The 23,848-nt window shown below is 39.7% G+C and overlaps 1 protein-coding gene across 5 annotated transcripts in view; it reads right to left on the bottom strand.

Annotated features, from left to right (window-relative positions):
- Window positions 1-23,848, bottom strand: part of TTC27 (tetratricopeptide repeat domain 27) — a 177,008-nt gene that overhangs the window by 146,602 nt on the left and 6,558 nt on the right. For all 5 annotated transcript variants that reach the window (XR_009544117.1, XR_009544118.1, XM_060169348.1 and 2 more), the window contains 2 exons: window positions 19,953-20,093; window positions 15,155-15,257 (listed from right to left, as the gene is read on the bottom strand). Coding sequence is in view for 2 of the 5 variants with exons in the window: in XM_060169348.1 (XP_060025331.1) it covers window positions 15,155-15,257; window positions 19,953-20,093 (244 nt within the window). In the remaining 3 variants the exon portion in view is untranslated. The remainder of the gene's footprint in view (window positions 1-15,154; window positions 15,258-19,952; window positions 20,094-23,848) is intronic.

Genomic DNA, 23,848 nt, shown 5'->3' on the forward strand with positions numbered 1-23,848 from the left:
TTCTTCCATCCCACAGTTCTAATCAATATCTACTGAAATATTATATATGCTTACAATTGTGCTATATCCTACAGCACAGTTTAAGCCCTACTCTCTGCAAAAAAGAAGATGGGGGAAGAAGCACTAGGAAGAGAAGACACATAATCATTATTCAACACACAGTTAATTTGATTTGAAATTGGGTATAAATTGACCATAAATACCAAAGGGGGGGAAATTCATAAAGCTGGGATAGTTGAACAAACCTCGTCAGAAGGGCTGGGCCTTAAAAGATGGATAGAATTTGGCTATAACTCCACCTCTAGACTGTAAGGGTCACAGCAGTGTCTTATTCACTGCTGTTTAAGTCTAGCACTTGTCATAGTTGGTGTTTAATAAATATCCTAGGAGTGAACAAATATTTAAAAACCCTTTGACGGCTGTCACCAACAAGATAGAAATCCAATTTCCTATCCATCTAGCTCCTGTCAACCTGTTTCAACCTCATAACCTGACACACAACTCCTAACATCGCTCCAACCATTCCAAACTACTGGAATCCCCAAATGCACAAAGATGTTTCAAGTCTATGTGCCTCTCTTTGTACATATTATATGTCATTTCCAACTTCACCTAATAAATTCTTACTCATTCTTCAAGAATCAGTTCAAGCATTAGCCACTTTGTAAAGCCTTCTCTGGTCTCTCAAGTTTAGACTAATCATATCCTTTCATTCATTCCTTCCTTTTTCTTTTTTAATTGAAATATAGTTGATGTACAATATTTTGTCATTTTCAAGTGTACGACATAGGGATTTCACATTTGTATACATTATGAAATGATCACCACCGTAAGACTAATAACCATCTGTCCCCATACAAAGTTATTACAATATTACTGACCCATTTCTTATGCTGTATATTAAGTCTCCAAGGCTTATTTATTTTATAAATAGAGGTTTGTACCTCTTAATCCCCTTTACCTATTTTGCCCCTCCCACCTTTCTCCCCTCTGGCAACCACTGTATCTATGAGTTGGTTTTCATTGCTGTGTTTCTTTGTTTTGTGTTTTGGATTCCACATATAAGTAAGATCACACAATTTTTGTCTTTCTCTGACTTACTTCACTTAGCATGATACCCTCAAGGTTCATCCATGTTGTCACAAATAGCAAGGTTTCTTTCTTTCTTTTTTTTTTTTTTTAATGGCTGCCATCCCCTCCTCTTTTCTTCTACTTGTGAAGCAGGAGGGAAGGGGGCAGGGCACAACCACTGAAAGAATGACATAGCCCGAGGGCATAACATGAACTGATTAGAACCAAGGAGACCTTCAAGATGGAGGAAGGGTAAGACGTGGAGATCACCCTCCTCCACACAAATACATCAGAAATACATCTACATGTGGAACAGCTCCTACAGAACACCTACTGAATGCTGGCAGAAGACCTCAGACTTCCCAAAAGGCAAGAAACTCCCCACGTCCCTGGGTAGGGCAAAAGAAAAAAGAATAAACAGAGACAAAAGGATAGGGATGGGACCTGCACCAGTGGGAGAGAGCTGTGAAGGAGGAACAGTTTCCACACACTAGGAAGCCCCTTTGTGGGCGGAGACTGTGGGTGGCGGAGTGGGGAAGCTTCGGAGCCACAGAGGAGAGCGCAGCAACAGGGGTGCAGAGGGCAAAGCTGAGAGATTCCCGCACAGAGGATCGATGCCGACCCGCACTCACCAGCCCGAGAGGCTTGTCTGCTCACCCGCCAGGGCAGGCAGGGCTAGGAGCTGAGTCTCGGGCTTCAGAAGTCAGATCCCAGGGAGAGGACTGGGGTTGGTTGCATGAACACAGCCTGAAGGGTGCTAGTGCGCCAAAGCTAGCCAGAAGGGAGTCTGGGGAAAAGTCTGGACCTGCCTAAGAGGAAAGAGACTTTTTCCTGCCTCTCTGTTTCCTGGTGCGTGAGGAGAGGGGATTCAGGGCGCCGCCTAAACAAGCTCCAGAGACAGGCGCGCGGACCCCAGAGATGTGCATGAAACACAAAGGCTGCTGCTGCTGCCACCAAGAAGCCTGTGTGCGAGCACAGGTCACTATCCACACCTCCCCTCCAGGGAACCAGTGCAGCCCGCCACTGCCGGGGTCCCATGATCCAGGAACAACTTCCCCAGGAGAATGCACAGCACGCCTCGGGCTGTTGCAACATCACGCTGCCTCTGCTGTTGCAGGCTCAACCCGCATCCTGTACCCTCCCTTCCCCCGGCCTGAGTGAGCCAGAGCCCCCGAATCAGCTGCTCCTTTAACCCCGTCCTGCCTGAGCGGGGAACGGGTGCCTAAACGTGACCTACAGGCAGAGGAAGGGCCAAATCTAAAGCTGAACCCCAGGAGCTGTGTGAAAAAAGAAGAGAAACAGGTTATCTATCCCAGCACCCTCAGGAGCAGAGGATTAAATCTCAACAATCAACTTGATGTACCCTGCATCTGTGGAATACCTGAATAGACAACAAATCATCCCAAAATGAGGAGGTGGACTTTGGGAACAACGATATATATATTGTTTTCCTTTTTCTCTTTTTGTGAGTGTGTATGTGTACACTTCTGTGTGTGACTTTTTCTGTATAGCTTTGCTTTTACCGTTTGTCCAGGGTTCTCTTTGTCTGTTTTGGTTTATTTTAGTATAGCTTTTAGCACTTGTTATCATTGGTTGATTTTTTTTTGGTTTGGTTGCTCTCTTCCTTCTTTATTACATTTTAATATTTTAATTTTTAATAATTATTTTTTATTTTAATAACTTCACTGTATTTTTTTTCTTTCTTTTTTTCTCCCTTTTATTCTGAGCCATGTGGATGACAGGGTCTTAGTGCTCCAACCGGGTGTCAGGTCCATGCCTCTGAGGTGGGAGAGCCGAGTTCAGGACACTGGTCCACCAGAGAGCTCCCAGCTCCATGAAATATCAAACGGCAAAAATCTCCCGGAGATCTCCATGTCAATGCCAACACCCGGCTCCACTCAACAACCAGCAAGCTACAGTGCTGGACACCCTATGCCAAACAACTAGCAACACAGGAACACAAGCCCAACCACTAGCAGAGAGGCTCCCTAAAATCATAATAAGGTCACAGACAACCCAGCGGACACACCAACGGACATGGTCCTGCCTACCAAAAAGACAAGATCCAGCCTCATCCACCAGAACACAGGCACAAGTCCCCTCCACCAGGAAGCCCTACACAACCCACTGAACCAACCTTAGCCACTGGGGACAGACACCAAAAACAACGGGAACTACAAACCCGCATCTTGTGAAAAGGAGACCCCAAACACAGTAAGTTAAGCAAAATGAGAAGACAGAGAAACACACAGCAGATAAAGGAGCAAGGTAAAAACCCACCAGACCAAATAAATGAAGAGGAAATAGGCAGTCTACCTGAAAAAGAATTCAGAGTAATGATAGTAAAGATCATCTAAAATCTTGGAAACAGAATGAAGAAAATACAGAAACGTTTAACAATGACCTAGAAGAACTAAAGCGCAAACAAACAATGATGCACAGCACAATCAATGAAATTAAAAATTCTCTAGAAGGAATCAACAGCAGAATAACTGAGGCAGAAAAACGGGTAAGTGACCTGGAAGATAAAATAGTGGAAATAACAACTGCAGAGCAGAATAAAGAAAAAAGAATGAAAAGAATTGAGGACAGTCTCAGAGACCTCTGGGACAACATTAAACGCACTAACATTCAAATTATAGGGGTCCCAGAAGAAGAAGAGAAAAAGAAGGGACCAAGAAAATATTTGAAGAGATTATAGTTGAAAACTTCCCTAATATGGGAAAGGAAATAGTTGATCAAGTCCAGGAAGCACAGAGAGTCCCATACAGGATTAATCCAAGGAGAAACACGCCAAGGCACATATTAATCAAACTTTCAAAAATTAAATACAAACAAAAAATATTAAAAAGCAGCAAGGGAAAAACAGCACAAGGGAATCCCCAAAAGGTTAATAGCTGATCTTTCAGCAGAAACTCTGCAAGCCAGAAGGGAGTGACAGGACATATTTAAAGTGATGAAAGGGAAGAAACTACAACCAAGATTACTCTACCCAGAAAGGATCTCATTCAGATTCGATGGACAAAATTGAAACCTTTACAGACAAGCAAAAGCTAAGAGAATTCAGCACCACCAAACCAGCTTTACAACAAATACTAAAGGAACTTCTCTAGGCAGGACACACAAGAGAAGGAAAAGACCTACGATAACAAACCCCAAACAATTAAGAATACAGTAATAGGAACATACATATCGAAAATTACCTAAAATGTAAATGGATTAAATGCACCAACCAAAAGGCACAGACTGGCTGAATGGATACAAAAACAAGACCGCATATATGCTGTCTACAAGAGACCAACGTCAGACCTAGGGACACATACAGACTGAAAGTGAGGGGATGGAAAAAGATATTCCATGCAAATGGAAATCAAAAGAAAGCTGGAGTAGCAATTCTCATATCAGACAAAATACACTTTAAAATAAAGATTATTACAAGAGACAAAGAAGGACACTACATAATGATCAAGAGATCAATCCAAGAAGAAGATATAACAATTGTAAATATTTATGCACCCAAAAGAGGAGACCCGCAACACATAAGGCAAATGCTAACAGCCATAGAAGGGGAAACTGACAGTAACACAATCATAGTAGGGGACTTTAACACTCCACTTTCACCAATGGACATATCATCCAAAATGAAAATAAATAAGGAAACACAAGCTTTCAATGATACATTAAACAAGATGGACTTCACTGATATTTATAAGACGTTCCATCCAAAAACAACAGAATACACTTTCTTCTCAAGAGCGCGTGGAACATTCTCCAGGGCAGATCATATCTTGGGTCACAAATAAAGCCTTGGTATATTTAAGAAAACTGAAATCATATCAAGTATCTTTTCCAACCACAAAAAAGAGACTAGATATCAATTACAGGAAAAAATCTGTAGAAACTACAAACACATGGAGGCTAAACAATACACTACTTAACAACCAAGAGATCACTGAAGAAATCAAAGAGGAAATCAAAAAATACCTAGAAACAATTTACAATGAAAACACAATGACCCAAAACCTATGGGATGCAGCAAAAGCAGTTCTAAGAGGGAAGTTTAGAGCACTACAGTCCCACCTCAAGAAACAAGAAACACCTCAAATAAACAATCTAAGCTTACACCTACAGCAATTAGAGAAATAAGAACAAAAAACCCCAGAGTTAGCAGAAGGAAAGAAATCAAAAGATCAGACCAGAAATAAATGAAAAAGAAATGAAGAAAACAATAGCAAGATCAAAAAAATTAAAAGTTGCTTCTTTGAGAAGATAAACAAAATTGATAAAGCACTGGCCAGACTCATCAAGAAAAAAAGGGAGAAGACTCAAATAAGAAGAATTAGAAATGAAAAAGGAGAAGTAACAACTGACACTGCAGAAATACAAAGGATCATGAGAGATTGCTACAAGCAATTATATGCCAATAAAATGGACAACCTGGAAGAAATGGACAGGGCCTTAGAAAAGCACAACCTTCTGAGACTGAACAAGGAAGAAATAGAAAATATAAACAGACCAATCACAAGCACTGAAATTGAGACTGTGATTAAAAATCTTCCAACAAACGTAAGCCCAGGACCAGCTGGCTTCACAGGTGTATTCTATCAAACACTTAGAGAAGAGCTAACACCTATCCTTCTCAAACTCTTCCAAAATATAGCAGAGGGAGGAACACTCCCAAACTCATTCTACGAGACCACCATCCCCGATGCCAAAACCAGACAAAGATGTCACAAAGAAAGAAAACTACAGGCCAATATCACTGATGACCACAGATGCAAAAATCCTTAACAAAATACTAGCAAACAGGGCTTCCACAGTGGCGCAGTGGTTCAGAGTCTGCCTACTGATGCAGGGGACACAGGTTCATACCCTGGTAAGGACGGATCCCACATGCCGTGGAGCGGCTGGGCCCGAGCCATGGCCGCTGAGCCTGTGCATCCGGAGCCTGTGCTCCGCGGCAGGAGAGGCCGCAGCAGTGGGAGGCCCGCATACTGCAAAAAAAAAAATAATAATGATACTAGCAAACAGAATCCAGCAGCACATTAAAAGGATCATACAACATGATCAAGTGGGGCTTATCCCACGAATGCAAGGATTCTTCAATATATGCAAATCAATCAATGTGATACACCATATTAACAAACTGAAGGATAAAACCATATGATCATCTCAATAGACGCAGAAAAAGCTTTTGACAAAATTCAACACCCATTTATGATAAAAACCCTCCAGAAAGTAGGCCTAGAGGGAACTTAACTCAACATAATAAAGGCCATTTATGACAAACCCACAGCCAACATCATGCTCAACTGTGAAAAACTGAAACCATTTCCACTCACATCAGGAACAAGACAAGGTTGCCCACTCTCACCACTATTATTCAACATTGTTTTAGAAGTTTTAGCCACAGCAATCAGAGAAGAAAAAGAAATAAAGTGAATCCAAATCGGAAAACAAGTAAAGCTGCCACTGTCTGCAGACAACATGATAGTATACATAGAGAATCCTAAAGATGCTACCAGAAAACTACTAGAGCTAATCAATGAATTTGGTAAGTAGGATACAAAATTAATGCACAGAAATCTCTTGCATTCCTATACACTAATGATGAAAAATCTGAAAGAGAAATTAAGGAAACACTCCCATTTACCACTGTAACAAGAAGAATAAAACACCTAGGAATAAACCTACCTAAGGAGACATAAAACCTGTATGCAGAAAACTTTAACACAATGATGAAAGAAATTAAAGATGATAGAAACAGATGGAGAGAAGTACCATGTTCTTGGATTGGAAGAATCAACATTGTGAAAATGAGTATACTACCCAAAGCAATCTAGATTCAATGCAATTCCTATCAAACTACCACTGGCATTTTCCACAGAACTAGAACCAAAAATTGCACAATTTTTATGGAAACACAAAAGACCCCGAATAGCCAAAGCAATCTTCTGAAAGAAAAAAGGAGCTGGAGGCATCAGGCTCCCTGACTTCAGACTACAGTACAAAGCTATGGTAATCAAGATAGTATGGTACAAAAACAGAAATACAGATCAATGCAACAGGATAGAAAGCCCAGAGATAAACCCATGTACGTATGGTCACCTTATTTTTGATAAAGGAGGCAAGAATACACAATATAGAAAAGACAGCCTCTTCAATAAGTGGTGCTGGGAAAACTGGACAGCTACATGTAAAAGAATGAAATTAGAACACTCGCTAACACCATACACAAAAATAAACTCACAATGGATGAAAACCTAAATGTAAGGACAGTCACTATAAAACTCTTAGAGGAAAGCATAGGCAGAACACTCTGACATAAATCACAGCAAGATCCTTTTTGACCCAGCTCCTAGAGAAATGGAAATAAAAATAAACAAATGGGACCTAATGAAACTTAAAAGGTTTTGCACAGCCAAGGAAATCATAAACAAGACGAAAAGACAACCCTCAGAATGGGAGAAAATATTTGCAAATGAAGCAACTGACAAAGGATTAATCTCCAAAATTTACAAGCAGCACATGCAGCTCAATATCAAAAGACAAACAACCCAATCGAAAAATGGGCAGAAGACCTACATAGACATTTCTCCAAAGAAGATATACAGATTGCCAACAAACCCATGAAAGAATGCTCAACATCACTAATTATTAGAGAAATGCAAATCAAAACTACAATGAGGTATCACCTCACACCAGTCAGAATGGCCACCATCAAAATACCTACAAACACTAAATGCTGGAGAAGGTGTGGAGAAAAGGAACCCTTTGCACTGTTGGTGGGAATGTAAATTGATACAGCCACTATGGAGAAAGGTGTGGAGGTTCCTTAAATAACTAAAAATAGAACCAGCATATGACCCAGCAATCCCACTACTGGGCATATACCCTGAGAAAACCATAATTCAAAAAGAGTCATGTACCACAATATTCATTGCAGCTCTATTTACAATAGCCAGGACATGGAAGCAACCTAAGTGTCCATCGACAGATGAATGGATAAAGAAGATGTGGCACATATATACAATGGAATATTACTCAGCCATAAAAAGAAAGGAAATTGAGTTATTTGTAGTGAGGTGGATGGACCTAGAGTCTGTCATACAGAGTGAAGTAAGTCAAAAAGAGAAAAACAAATACCGTATGCTAACACATATATATGGAATCTAAAGAAAACAAAAAATGGTTATGAAGAACCTAGGGGAAGGATGGGAATAAAGACACAGTCCTACTAGGGAATGGACTTGAGGACACAGGGGAGGAGGGGGAAGGGTAAGCTGAGAGAAAGTGAGAGAGTGGCATGGATATATATACACTACCAAATGTAAAACCGATAGCTAGTGGGAAGCAGCCGCATAGCACAGGGAGATCAGCTCGGTGCTTTGTGACCACCTAGAGGGATGGGATAGGGAGGGTGGGAGGGAGGGAGACGCAAGAGGGAAGAGATATGGGGATATATGTATATGTATAGCTGATTCACTTTGTTATAAAGCAGAAACTAACACACCATTGTAAAGCAATTATACTCCAATAAAGATGTTTTTAAAAAAAAAAACTGATTAGAACCAAATGGGCCCAAGATGGCGTACAAGTCAACTTCCACTAGACCTTGAGCCTCAGCATATGCTCACTGTAACACATCAGCAAGCTAAATGACACACCCACAGGCACCATGACAGTTCCAAGACAGACCATAAGGATCACAAAGTAGGCAGTGGCCCAATTCCTGGAAATCCCCACCCCTTCCGAAAATAGCTGGAATACTCCTTCCACTCATTAGCCTATGAAATTACCCACCCCTGTAAAAACTCACAACCCCATACCCTGGTACCACTCTCGCCTTCTGAGATGGCCCACACTCTGTCTGTGGAGTGTGTTTCCCTCTAAATAAATCCACTTCTTACCTATCACTTTGTCTCTCACTGAATTCTTTCTGCAATGAGACATCAAGAACCTGAGCTTCATTAAGTCCTGAAACCAAGTGTGTGATCTCAGTTGGAGGTATCACCTGTCCGTTTTGTCCCGGTTCGAGTGCCAGCCACCTGGGTTCGAGTTCCCAATCAGGGTTTTGGCTGGGTTCAAGTCCCGGCTGCGTGGGTTCAAGTCCCAATCTGAGGTGCACGGTTTCACTTGCATTTTATTCCCTAACCCACTGAGTTCACTGATATCCCTAGCAACTACCACAGTGACTGGAACTCAGCAATCATTCCAAAAAAATTTTTTTAATTAAATATCAAGTTGGGCAGGAAACAGAAAGTCAAAAATAAAACTGGGAATGATTAAAGATTTTCCTAATTTAAAAATGACATGATGAAATTGGTATTTAAAAAAAAAATCCAGTACTGCTGTACAGGCAGAAGAAAGGAAGGCCAAGAAGGAGCCTACAAGTCAGGTGCAACCCTTCAGACACAAAGTGATGGTGATAACAGCCTTAAGGAACTGCAAGGCTGGTCACACAGAAAGAAGGATAGACCTACCCTGAAATTCTGTTGCTCAACAGGAGCACCGGCCAATGAAAGTTTCTGTAACGATGTAAATACTCCACAGCTGCACTGTCCAAAATGGTAGCCATTTACCACAGGTGGCTTCTGAGCACTTGAAATGGGGCTAGAGAAACTGAATTCTTTATTTCATTTCTTTTATTTTAATTAGCCACATGCGGCTAGTGACTACTGTGTTGGACAGCACGGCTCTAGCTAGCTAGCAAGTGAAAGACTAGCAGGTTTTTTTATTTACTAAAAGGCACTTTGTAGCAATTACAGATCCCAACAATGGAATGAGCTCCTTCTCAAGGTCATCTCAGAAAGCCCAATGAAAAAGGAAATAACATTTTTTTTTTTTTTTTTTTTTTGCAGTACGCAGGCCTCTCACTGTTGCAGCCTCTCCCGTTGCAGAGCACAGGCTCCGGACGCGCAGGCTCAGCGGCCATGGCTCACGGGCCCAGCTGCTCTGCGGCATGTGGGATCTTCCTGGACTGGGGCACGAACCCGTGTCCCCTGCATCGGCAGGCGGACTCTCAACCACTGCGCAACCAGGGAAGCCCGGAAATAACATTTTTGGACACAATCTTCCAACAGATCCCAGCATTAGGATGGGTGGGAAGCTGGCCTGCAAAGAATCACATTATTTTACACCTAGTAAGGACTTAAAGACCATTTTTACGCGGAAGAAAACTCTTGGTTTGGAAGTCAGACGAGCTCCCTGAAGCACACAGCATGTCAGTGACAGAACAGAAACTGAAAGTCAGATCTTAAAACTCTAGGTTCTGTTAATTATCTTGATTGTGATAATTTCACAAGTATATACATATGTAAAATATCACCAACTGTACACCTTAAATTTGAGTCTTACTGTAGGTTAATTATACTTCAAAAACATTGCAAAAACGAAAGCACACAAATCCACTGCTACACCTTCCTATAGCAAGTCTTCAGTTCTATCTCATAGAGTTGTTGCAAGGAATAAGGTAGTTAACATATTTAAAGACTTAGAACAGTACTTGGTGTGGAGTAAGAACTACTGAAATGTAAACTGCATTATTATTATTAGATGTTAGAATTCTGCCCTACTGACCAGTTTGGAGAAAAGTAATGGAAAGAAGAGTAAACAGATTTGGAGTCAGAAACTCCAGATCATAGTTCTGGTTCTTGGAGAATCTCTGAGTCTCAATTCTTTGTAAAATGAGTTAGCTGGACAAGATAATCTCTAAAGGGCCTTTCCAAACTAAAGATTTCAGACATGGGCTAGGATAAGGGTTGTAGGAATGGAAAAGAAGGATGGATATGAAACTCTTAGGGATGAACTGATAAGATTTAAGAACTGGCTAGATACGAAGAATGATGGAAAACAATGAGTCAACCGTGAACACAAAGTTTTAAGCTTTGGATAACTCAAGTTTAAATAGAAAGAGGAGCATGTTGACCCAACAGACATATATTTACTATTTTAATAAATCAGTAGGTTCTCCATGGAAATGAATATTCATGACCTTCTGGATCAAAATGTCAACCAGCATATATTTAATATATTTAGCATATATTTAAAATGTATGCTAAAACCAAAATCTCTTCTCATGAGATTATTGAAAGCTATGTTAAAATGAAATCCCTATGGATTCATATGGATAATTATAATTAGATAATTATACTTAGTACATTTAAAGACATCCATCCCAAAGTATCAAATTTATCTTTAAAAATCGATACATTCATCAGTCATCAAGAAACTAATCTCTTGACGAACTCTTTCTATGTGGAAACAATCTAAGCCTAGAGTCACAGAGCTGCCTGTAAATGTTACCGTGGAATCTCGGACAAAGCATTTTAGCCTGTTTTCTCTTAGACATAAGCTCATCTTCAAATACCTAAACCTCAATATTACATCTCATGCACTATACGGAACACGTTTTCAGTATCAGATCCCACAATAAATGATTGTGTGCCCTTAAGCAGCCTTCAGAGAATCACGGTTTCATCAGTATGACATCCAAAGAGGATCTCAGAGTGCGCTGAGGATCAGACTTTTCAAGATTCTAACTCACTCCTTTCAGAGATGTGATCAGTCCAGCAAAGTTATGCTGATATTCTGATGGGTTATATTCCACTACATTGTACTGATGCAACATTCCTGGACAAAAATATAAAGATCGCAGTTGCTTATGTTTCATAGACTGAAGCAAAAAAAAAATCTTGCCAACTTTTTGATGATCCTTCAAGGGCAACATTTCAAATATAATATTCTTCTCTGGACACTGAACAATATTTCAGTTATAACTGACTGTTGGGTCAACATTTGGGTTAAATCCCAGAACATTTTTTTAAATAAAACTGTTTATGAAATGTTGCAGTTTAAGACTATGTGCACACTTAGACATAGCCAAAATGGACCAATTTACGAGAAGATAAAATAAAAAAATGTCGTTGATTAGCCTAGAACAGCAACATAAAAAATTCTTAGTTGCAAGGCAAAGCAAATGATATGCTAAAATATACTGCAGGAAAGAACTGAGACCACTTGGGGAATGAGTCACTTAGAGTCATATCTTCCAGATATCTTAGTTAACACTTTCTGTTGAGGACCTAATTTTACCTCTTAGAATTCTCTCTAAGAAGAGGATGGTTCCTATCATTCATATGGTTCCTACCTTTGAAAATGGTACATAAAAAAGGTATTTTTTTTCTTTTCTTAATAATTAAGGGTCATCATTAAGAACATTAGTCACTGAGATGTGGTAAAGATGTAGACATAAATGCAGATTTATATATATTATATGGGATAAAGGGAAGAGATGGAGCTTTCCCTCTGGCAACTGCATCAAACTTGATTTCCTTTACAAAAAGAGAAATAAAAACTCCCAGTGACACCTTGTTTTTTTGTTCATTTACCGATTTTCCATAAAAGTATAATGAAGCATACGAAACTGTATAATATGCTACACAGTATAATGTAATAACCTTTTACAAAATTAAATAGTGGGCTGAATCCTGATGCCATCTTCTTCCAAACGCTTTCACTATCCTCAGGAAAAATCAACTTTTTTCCCCATTAATATCAGTAAAGTTCAACTCATCTCTGACTTTCAAAACTTTACCAGTTTTGTGAGCCCCCACTCCTCTGTTTCCCTTGCACTAAGTTTGTTTATGGAACGTATCTCACTTCATTTTAAAAATATGAAATGGCATGAATGCGGGAAGACTTAGTCTATACAGTTTTCATTTTACTAAAAATAGAAAGAGGACAATGATGTCTGCTAAACTGGGCATCAGGTCTTAATTTTCTCCAAGTCCAACTGCATATTTCATTTGCAAGAGAACTCCACACTTAGGCAACACTATAAAGAGAAGATTCAAGATCCCATAGGGTATCTGGATAGGATCAATTTTCTCATAATTTCTATAACATTTCACTTTTTGAAAAACTTCTGTATAGAAGTAAACTCAGATAAAAACTGCTATCAAGATGGAAGACAAATAGAGGGAGTTCTGCAACTTCTCCCCTGAAAAGTGTAGAAAAGGCTCAATAAATGTTAGCTATCACTATTCAACAAATATGCATTAAATATTTATTATTTTCTAGGCATTAAGCAGAAACAAGAAAAAAATCAGCCCTCAAGGGCTTCCCTGGTGGCGAAGTGGTTGAGAGTCTGCCTGCCGATGCAGGGGACACGGGTTCGTGCCCTGGTCTGGGAAGATCCCTCATGCCGCGGAGCGGCTGAGCCCGTGAGCCATGGCCACTGAGCCTGCGTGTCCGGAGCCTGTGCTCCACAACGGGAGAGGCCACAGCAGTGAGAGGCCCGCGTACCGCAAAAAGAAAAAAAAAAAAAAAAAAAAAACTTATTATAAAAAAAATCAGCCCTCAAGTTGCTCACAACTTACAGAGAGTTGCTTACAGTCTTAACAAAAATATAGATGGTTCAGCAGCCTAAATTTGCTCATAAAAACCTTTTGTAATCCAAAAGCATTAAACCAAAGACTTTTACAGGAAAAAGAAATACTGTTTTTCAGTTCTGTTGCTTCATTGCATCATTGTACATGTAGTGAAATGTCATTGTATAGAAAAGTAAACTGCTTACATTTAATAAAACAATCTGATAACATGTCAGGTTTAAATCTCATGGCAGAACAAATATTGTTTTATATATACAAAGTTTAAGCTCAGAATAACTTTTTTTACATGTACAAGTCTGATCTAACATACCCTTGCTTGTTCCACACTCTTACATAACATAAAATCCTGAACAAATATAAACTAAGTCCAGGTATATAAATAACAATTATACTGACTGAATAATATTTACCTGACATTCTCATTTTGAATCACATATAGATGTTCATTTTATCTAAGATTAGCATATGTGTATGTATTTCTGTCTTAGAACAAAATTGAGAAACTAGTTTCTAGCTTAGTAGTATGTGTTACCGCACAAACTAATGTCCTCTCTAGTGCATTGTGACCTAGCCTGTTACTATACAGATGCACCTTTAAAGGAACCAGACTCCAGAAAGGTACAGCAGCATCTTGCAATTACACATGCCCACACCCACAAGAGCTGTCTTACGCCTTCACGAATGTGCCGCCTCAATCAAGAGCAGATCACTGCTTCTCCACGCAGAGTGATACTAACCACCACCCCCAACACACATACGCACCCACATACATAATGACTTCATACTCTTGTGATGTGAGAGGAGTAAGGGCTCTGGAATCAGGCACACTTAATGTCAAATCCCTTCTCTGAAACTCAGAAGTTCATTTCTGAACACAAGTTTACTTGTGTTCTGTATTCCTTCACTACAAGAGAATTTGTTTTTGTTTGGCAACTTTTGTTAGGAATAATTGTTCCAAAATCCCAGGGAAACCAAGGGTCAAGGTACCCAAGATTTTCCCCCTTCCTCAAAATGTTTTCCTAAAAGACACATGAGGCATCTGCAACAAAGGCATTTACAGGGGTGTGTGGTTTATGATCATTTACTTAATTTTATATTTATATCTAGGCACATTTCTATAGGTACATTATGTACTACAATAAAAAACAATAAAACAAAATGCAAAAATGCCTCTCTATCCACTGTCATCCTCAGTAAAATGTATTTTCTACAAAATGTTTAAAAAAAAGAAAACCTGAATCCTTTCTTCATGTACTCAGTAGGATATAGGATAAATAATTTCCTGTTCTGCATGCAATTTGGTACAATTTACTCCAGTTCAAATTAGTTAAAGATTTTTTTAAATAAAGGGAGTTTACATTTGTTTCTAATGAGGTTTCTTACATTAAAGAACCGAGAAAATATTTAAATACCTTTAGGCAGTTTGTGATAAAATCATGGTGAGCTACATAGAATAAATCACTCTTTTTAAGTAGGTAATATAAATAATAGTGATTGCCTTTTTAAAAATTCAAAGACAAAAAAGAAATCCTATAATCTGACATCCTAATAATTTGTGATACTCCACATCCAGAAAGAATGGAACACAAAAAGTTACCATCTGCTGTCAAACAACAGACGAAAGAGGAATGTCTCAGCCAAGAAAACAGAATGGAGCTACATGTTCATAGCAAACAACATCTGCGACATACCTTGATCAATACAGTCTTCAGCAAGAGCAAAGAGCTGAGGTGAGCGTTCCTCAAGCAATTGCTGGTGAATATTCACACATCTCAAAGTCCACCATGGCAAGCTCTAGAAAAAGGAAACACCAACGTGTTTACGTTGAATTAAAAGGACCCTTAGGAAAAAAATTTCACATTAATTCAAATCAATTTTTAGAATATTTTTACATTTGTGAGATTAAATTTACCCTTCAGTAAGCTGCTATGTCTTCAGTAATAATACCAAATCCACTGCCATGTCTTCCACGAGAATAACATCTCTCCTCCATTCTCTCAAAGCCTGTATTTGTAGCCAGTTGGGCTTCCTGATGTCATTTCGAACCTACCATTTCCTCCTTTAAAATGCCTACTGTAATCGTGCTGCTCTGCCGTGACACTCTACCAGCACCATAATCCAATACCAACAATCCTAGGAGGCCTCCCCCAAGAACCTCCTATGGGTGATTTTTTTCCCTCATCTCAACTTCCAGCACATTGTTTGCACCTCTCTTTGCAGACACACTCCACCGTATTCGTGTATGTCATCCTAGCTTTCAATGCTGTCTGCCATCTAGCCAACAAGATGAGGAATCATGTCTTACTCATCTCTGTATCCTCCTTGAAGCAACGTATGCTATGCAAACTACAAGGTAAGATATACCCTGGGTTCAGATATTCCCCAAACTGGGAAGATCTCTTCCACACCCTCTTCCATGAAGCCTTCTCCCACTAGTAGGGCACACACTGGTCTCTCACTTCTCTAAACTTCCACACTGTGCTTAGAAGTTAGCACCACACTGCAGAGCTCTTGTTTTTCAAGTGTGTAAATACCTGGTCCATATATTTTGGAGGGTAGAAACTGCATTTTATACATTGTCTTGACTAATGCACAGGCTGAGAACACAGTAGCTTTTTCTCAGTTCTCTGATGCTTACTCTTACTTTTCAACACATCCTTACTAAACAACAACAACAAACAACAACAAGCCAATACAGAAGCATACGCAGTGAAGATGAAAGTCTCTCTTCTGCTGCCTCAGCGTCATTCTCCTCCCCCAGAAAAATCCATGACAGAGGTTTATATTCTTCTAGATCTTCTGCTATGCGTGTGTGTGTGTGTGTGTGTGTGTGCGTGCGCGCACATGCAAGTAGTAAGTATTAAATATTTTTGATAGGCTCATTAAATTACCAAGTATGATCATGCACTGAATCATCTAACGTAATTACAACTATGTTACTCTAAATTATATTGCACAAAGGAGTGAAAAATTAATTTTCCTTTTTTTTAAAGCAATACCTACTAATAGGAGATCAAGCTCAATTACCAAAAGCATTTTCTTTTTTACTTGAACTTAATTTCTTCATTTGATTAAGGGGTAAAACTGCTTGCTCCCCTTCTAAACTACACACAAGTGCTACAACAATCAAAAAATCACAAATGAATTTTGACCCTCTGACAAAATCTTTTCTAATTATTAACGCTGTTCCCTCAGTCCATCTAAGGAGAGGAAAGGTAGAATTATCTAATAAAGTTTCACATCATTTTTAATTTAATTCCCTGAGGTGCTGTCTCATTTTCATTCTTTTCCTATCACTAGGCTGATGAAGTCAGTCTATATTTCAATAATCTGTCCCTTATCTGCTGTCAGCAATAAGTGAGTCAGGTCTGGCAGCAGTCTTTCCTTTTCTAGACATGGAATTTAGATAGATCCGGTCAAAGAGACTGCCCTTTTAAGAAAACATACAACATAAGATGCTCAACTCTTAAAATCAGATCTATAAACTAACTCTTAACCCAAAATCTTCAGATGGGAGAAGGGGGAGTGTGAAACAGAGAAAGAAAGCATAGCCTATTTTTCTACTAGAAAATATAAGTGCCTTTTTCTATCTGTCAGGAATCACTTAATAGACAATTTGAGGCATTAATAAAAAAGAAAACTAGAAGCCTTGCTTTAGATAGTTCCTAGATCCTGTCTCCTGATTATCGCACTTATTACAGAATATTCTGATTGACAAGTCACACTAGTCAATAACCTCCTAGAAGGCAGGGAGCATGAGTGTATTCAAAAGAAACCCAATAAATGTTTGCCAACTTAGTCCATTTTATAAATAAGAAAACTGATATTCAGAGAAATTCACTGGCCTAAGGCCACACAGTTGTTAAGTGGCTGAGCCAGACAAACTCTGGTCTGATTCCAAAGCCAAAATTCTTTTTACTCAACATTCACATATTACTAACACTAGTCTATCCACTTCACAGACTAGGGGGTGGGGGAAAATCATCTTCTTTTATAGTTCCACAAAAATAAAATCATAATAAACAACCTGATATGTTCCTTAAGATCCAGCCATTTCAAAATTAATTTAAAAGGTTAAGATGAACTTGGATAAGCATGTCATGCTTCTTTATCATTTTATCTTCATTTCTCAAAGAAATCATTTTTAACATCATCGTTTACAGAATAATATATCAAAGACCCAAAGGAAAGAAAACTATAACATTTCAACTGAAAGGCAAGGTTTCAGCACAGAATGATCTTTGCATGGAGATGTACAAGAAAATAGGGTGTTGAAACAGAAGTCAAAAGCTGTTTAGCATCTGCCAAGAAACTCAGGTAACTTATGTCTCCAATCCTACGACATCTGCAACCAGCAGTTCACATATTTACTTGTTCTCCTAAGCTGTTGATACTATACGTATCTTTTTACAAATGATGCTTAAAGAAGGTACTTGCTGATGAAAGTTTTCCACCAAGAAAACTGTATCACTAACTCATTGACCATTAGTCTCACTAGAAAGAAAATAATGCCATTTAGCAACCTCATGCTTTGATGATACTTCCTTTAGGGCCAAGTACTAGTCAGTCTATAAGATCATTTAACTCAGATCAACTTGGGAAAACATTTTTTTATTCAAGCTAACATCACTAAACAAAAAAATCAAAGATAAGGTCTTATATCTGCTAGGATATGTTGAAACCCATCTATTAAAAACACTTCTCTTGGGCTTCCCTAGTGGCGCAGTGGTTGAGAGTCTGCCTGCCAATGCAGGGGACACGGGTTCGTGCCCTGGTCTGGGAAGATCCCACATGCCGCGGAGCGGCTGGGCCCGTGAGCCATGGCCGCTAAGCCTGTGCTCCGCGACGGGAGAAGCCGCAACAGTGAGAGGCCCGCGTACAGCAAAAAAAAAAAAAAAAAAAAAAAAAAACTTTCTGGTACAACTGATTCCAAATCATCTGTCCTCATGAGAGCTGCTGAAAGAGGCATGATTCCCTTCTTACCTCCTCCTTGTCACAACTTAAATGCTTAGGAAAGTAAGCCCTTATACAGTACAGACCAAGTCCACATTTTGCCCATAGAAATACTGTGTTTCTTAAACTTTTTCAGCCAACACTTGGAAATTGGGAGATCTCACATAAAATTTAGATTTACTATTTCGGGAAATACAAGCTCTGTATGCCCAAGTTGCAACAATCAGGACAGGAGTCAGGAAGCTACAGCCTATGGACCCAAACCAGCCTACCACCTGTTTTCCTACAGCCTAAAACCAAGACTTGTTCTCACATTTTTAAATCATTGCAAAAAAAAAAAGAAAGAGAGAAAAATAATATTTTGTGACATGTGAAAAGCATATGAAATGTAAATTTCAGTGTCCATAAATAAAGCTCTATTGGTACACAGTCACACCCATTCACATACATATCATCTACAGCTGCTTTCACACTACAAGGCAGATTGAATAGTTAGGTGCACAGAGTTGAGCAGTTGTGACGGAGCCTGCACACTGCACAGCTGACAACCTCCACTACACCTCAAGGACTTTCTTCGAATCTCTCATGTGGTTTTCGTCACCTCCTACTGCGTAATAGCTATCTGTATCAGTGCTTTTCTCACTAATTTATATGTGACCTAAAGAAACCATATAACAGACATTCAACAAATGCTCTACTAAATCCAACCCAAATATGAAACAAGGTAGGATGTGAGCCAAGAAACAGTAATCAAGAAACAGCTTCCCTGGTGGCACAATGGTTAAGAATCCACCTGCCAATGCACGGGACACGGGTTCAAGCCCTGGTCTGGGAAGATCCCACATGCCGTGGAGCAACTAAGCCCATGTGCCACAACTACTGAGCCTGTGCTCTAGAGCTGCGAGCCACAACTACTGAGCCTGCGTGCCACAACTACTGAGCCTGCATGCCACAACTGCTGAAGGCCACACACCTAGAGCGCATGCTCTGCAACAAGAGAAGCCACCGCAATAAGAAGCCTGCTTGCTGCAACTAGAGAAAGCCCGTGTGCAAGCAACAAAGACCCAACGGAGCCAAAAATAAATAAATAAATAAAATAAATTTATTTTAAAAAAATTTCTAGGAGCTTTAATAAAAACAGTAAAAAGTGAAATTAATTTTAAAAAAAGATTTACTAAAAGTGCTATACTTCTGGCTACTCATTATCCTTACATGAAATTCACAAAAAACTATGAAGGGTGTTTTTAAACCTATTTTTAAGATTCAGAGAATGAACATTTATACACATGGAAATATACACACAACACATATATACAAACCCATTTAAGAGGCTCAACATCTCATTTTATACTAGACGAATCTCATGAGAGGAGACAGTTTTTGCTTATTTTCATCAGATTTTAAAATTAAACACCTAAAGAAGACTTAGAAAACAAATATACCAAGACATTTTCAGCATCACACCTAAAGTTTTATGCTAATCAGCACAAAAGTCACACCTGGGTCTGAATCTCCTGGCTCCTTTTCTTCCCTTACCTGAATAGCTGTCAGCCTATGTCTTACATTCACTAGGGAAATTCGTGCTAATAATAGCAGTATAGGCTTCAAGGTCAGGCTGTAGATTGATTCACCATCTAGAATGAGCAAACTCAGAATGAGTGCATCCAGTCCTTTGACCTGAAAAAAAAAAATTTAAGATGATATAATTTAGCAACATATTAATCGTTATATGTCTTACAAGAATACATATTTTCCAGGTAATCAGCTGTGAAACACAGCCACTGATCTATTACACAGCAGTTGGCACTGGACGGAGTCCTAACATTACAACTCCAGCCTGCCCTGACAGCTGCCTGCTTGTACTTTAGAGAACAGGGCAATCAAGAAAATGCTACTATTTTTTTTTTAATTTGCTTTTCCCAAGTTGCACCCTTTTTTTCCAAAATAAATTTATTTTATTTATTTATTTATTTATTTTTGGCTGCACTGGGTCTTCATTGCTGCGCATGGGCTTTCTCTCGTTGTGGCAAGCAGGGGCTACTCTTCGTTGCGGTGCATGGGTGCCTTCTCTTGCTGCGGAGCACAGGCTCTAGGCGTGCGGGCTTCAGTAGTTGTGGCACACGGGCTCTAGAGTGCAGGCTCAGTAGTTGTGGCGCTTGGGCTTAGTTGCTCCGTGGCATGTGGGATCTTCCGGGACCAGGGCTCAAGCCCACGTCCCCTGCATTGGCAGGCAGATTCTTAACCACTGCACCACCAGGGAAGCCCAAGAAAATGCTACTATTGAAGAAGCGTCATGACTTTACAGATTTACTTACAACAAAATAGCTTCTCAATAAAAACCATCCCTATGTGAAAGTATTCATATTGAACACCTACATTTCATATATGCTTCACCAGCTGGCTAATGTCATTACAAACCATTGCTGCTCCATAATTACTATAAAGCCAAAAAACAACAAGGTCTTACATATCAAATGCTGAGTAGGCATACAATCATGGACCAATGTGAACTGAGGCTGCCCAAAAGGGATGCCTCTGAAAAATCTACTTCTTACTGAACAGAGATTTTCTACAACAGACGAAGCACCTGTGTTTTTAAAATGTGGACTGAATCATTTTGACAGTCACCACAAAATCGATAGTAGGAATGCTCAATGTTAGGAACATGGGCTGTAAGTCACAGACACAGGATAGGGTCCTTTTTCTGATTATTAATTTGTGGGCATAGGTAATTTTTTTTTTAACTGAAGCCTCCGTTTCATCAGTTATAAAATAAAATAATAGAAACTAAACCTACAGGGTTCTTGTAAGGATTAAACAATCCAAGTGATCAGTGTCTGGCTCAATGCTTTGTTGAAACATTCAATAAAGGTAAGAAAGTAACAGCTGTGGGTTCATCCTCTGTCTAACTTTCATCATTACTGAAAAGTGTACTAGAGGAATAAAGACAACGTGAATGACCACCACCAAACCACAAATAAAGCTTACTGTTACCTACACTGAGGGTAGAAGGAATTTTTTTTTAAGTTCAATAATCAAGGAACTATTTAAGTACTGTACTGCCTCAACTTCAGAAGAAAACAGATACAAAAAAGTTAAGTGCAGTCCAAAATCACACAGAAGTTATCAGCGTTTGAACAGACATTACAGCCCAAGTTTTCCAACTCCCAAACCAGTGTTCTTCCTACCACCTCATGCTGCCTTCCCCTCAGACCTCTCTACCTCTTCCTGCCCCTCAGCAAGCTCCTGGGCTATGCTAAGCATGAGGAAGTCCTCAAGGACAGGGCCAGGATCACTTCTAGACTTCTGACTAGGACAACTGCATGATGGTAGTGTGGGTCACTGAGACACAGACACCAGAAGAAGACCTCGTTTGGAGAAGAACCTCATCATGAGTTCAGTCTTGGACACAATGAGTCTGAGGTACCTTATGAGACCTCCAAGTGGAGGTACCGAATACACAAGTGAATCTACTGCATAAGAACTAGAGAGAAGGGCTTCCCTGGGGGTACAGTGGTTAAGAATCCGCCTGCCAGTGCAGAGGACACAGGTTCAGGCCCTGGTCCAGGAAGATCCTACATGCTGTGGAGCAACTAAGCTCATGAGCCACAACTACTGAGCCCGCGTGCCACAACTACTGAAGCCCACGCGCCTAGAGCCCGTGCTCCACAACAAACCACTGCAACAAGAAGCCCACACACCACAACAAAGAGTAGCCCCCGCTCACTGCAACTAGAGAAAGCCCGTGTGCAGCAGTGGAGACCCAACGCAGCCAAAAATAAATTTTAAAAAAATTAATTAAAGACAAAAAACAAAACAAAAAAAACTGGTATGTACATACAATGGAATATCATTCAGTCTTAAAAGTAAGAAAATTCTGACATGATACAACATGGATAAATCTTGAGGATGAACAATACATACTACTATATGTAAAGCAGATAATCAATAAGGATGAGTGTATAGCACTGGGAACTCTACTCAGCACTCTGTAATAACCTATAAAAGAATCCAAAAAATAAATAAATAAAGAGAATTGTTTATATTCTCAATTAAAACAGACAAAATGAAGGTTACAATTCCCTTAGGAACGACTCCTCAGTCAAGAGAGCATATGACATACAAAAATACTTATTTATCAGAATAGTGAAAAAAAAGTCAACATCTGAGATAAACTTAATATAAAACTAGATTACTAGGAGATCAACTTTTATGTGTGAGAGGTGACCTACTCAGAAATGAACCTTCACTGCTATTACCCTGAGGCTGGTTAGCACCAGAGGTCAAACAACAGTGCTAAAAATGCCAAGGCCGTAATTTAGAGGCAGGGAAAATTAATTTGGCTTTGATGACTATACTCCATGACCATAAAGTATATTCACAAATATTTGTCCTTCACAAGAACTATGAAACATAAATCAGCACAGGAAAATGACAACTAGAAAATACTGATGTGCCACTCCCCAGTTTAAAAACTTCAACTCCCTTTATCTTCCAAATTCTCAGATTGCTGGTATAGAGTATAAACTGAATAATCCTCTCAAAAACAACATGACATGACCAAGAACAGCTGAACATGCATATACCCTAGGGCACAGCAACTCCACTCACAGATATATGTCCTCAGCAGAGCTTCCCAACTCAGTGCTGGGAAGCATGTCCACGTGTGGCAAAATATCAATCCCCTCAGCCCTCAGCGGTTGCCCGACTACAGCCTGAGGGCCAGTAAAAACAGCCTCTTCCATCTAGCACACTGCACCAAACACTATCCCTTTTTTTTTAAGCATATGCTGTGCTTGGAAATTCTTGCAATTGATTCCCAGAAGACGTGTTCCTAATAGCACTGTACATAATATATTGCAAAAAATGGAAACATCCCATGTGGCCATTGAGAGTAGAACAGATATATAAACTGTGGTATATTCATACAACTGGAATACTATGCAATAATAAAAATGAATAATAGTATAATTTCAGATATACACCACTGAGCAAAGCAAGTCACAGAACACACACAATTTGTTTCATTTATATAAAGTTCAAAAACTGGCAAAACTAAACAATATGTCCTCTGGGGATACATACATACATAGGTGCTAAAATCATGAAGAAAAGCAATGGAGGACTTCCCTGGTGGTGCAGTGGTTGAGAGTCCACCTGCCAATGCAGGGGACACAGGTTCAAGCCCTGGTCCGGGAAGATCCCACATGCTGCAGAGCAACTAAGCCCGTGCGCCACAACTACTGAGCCTGCGCTCTAGAGCCCGTGAGCCACAACTACTGAAGCCCGTGCGCCTAGAGCCCGTGCTCTGCAACAAGAGAAGCCACCGCAATGAGAAGCCCGCGCACTGCAACGAAGAGTAGCCCCCGCTCTCCGCAACTAGAGAAAGCACTCCTGGAGCAGTGAAGACCCAACGCAGCCAAATAAATAAA

The sequence above is a fragment of the Lagenorhynchus albirostris genome, chromosome 13 (assembly GCF_949774975.1).
Source record: "Lagenorhynchus albirostris chromosome 13, mLagAlb1.1, whole genome shotgun sequence".
Taxonomy (NCBI): domain Eukaryota; kingdom Metazoa; phylum Chordata; class Mammalia; order Artiodactyla; family Delphinidae; genus Lagenorhynchus; species Lagenorhynchus albirostris.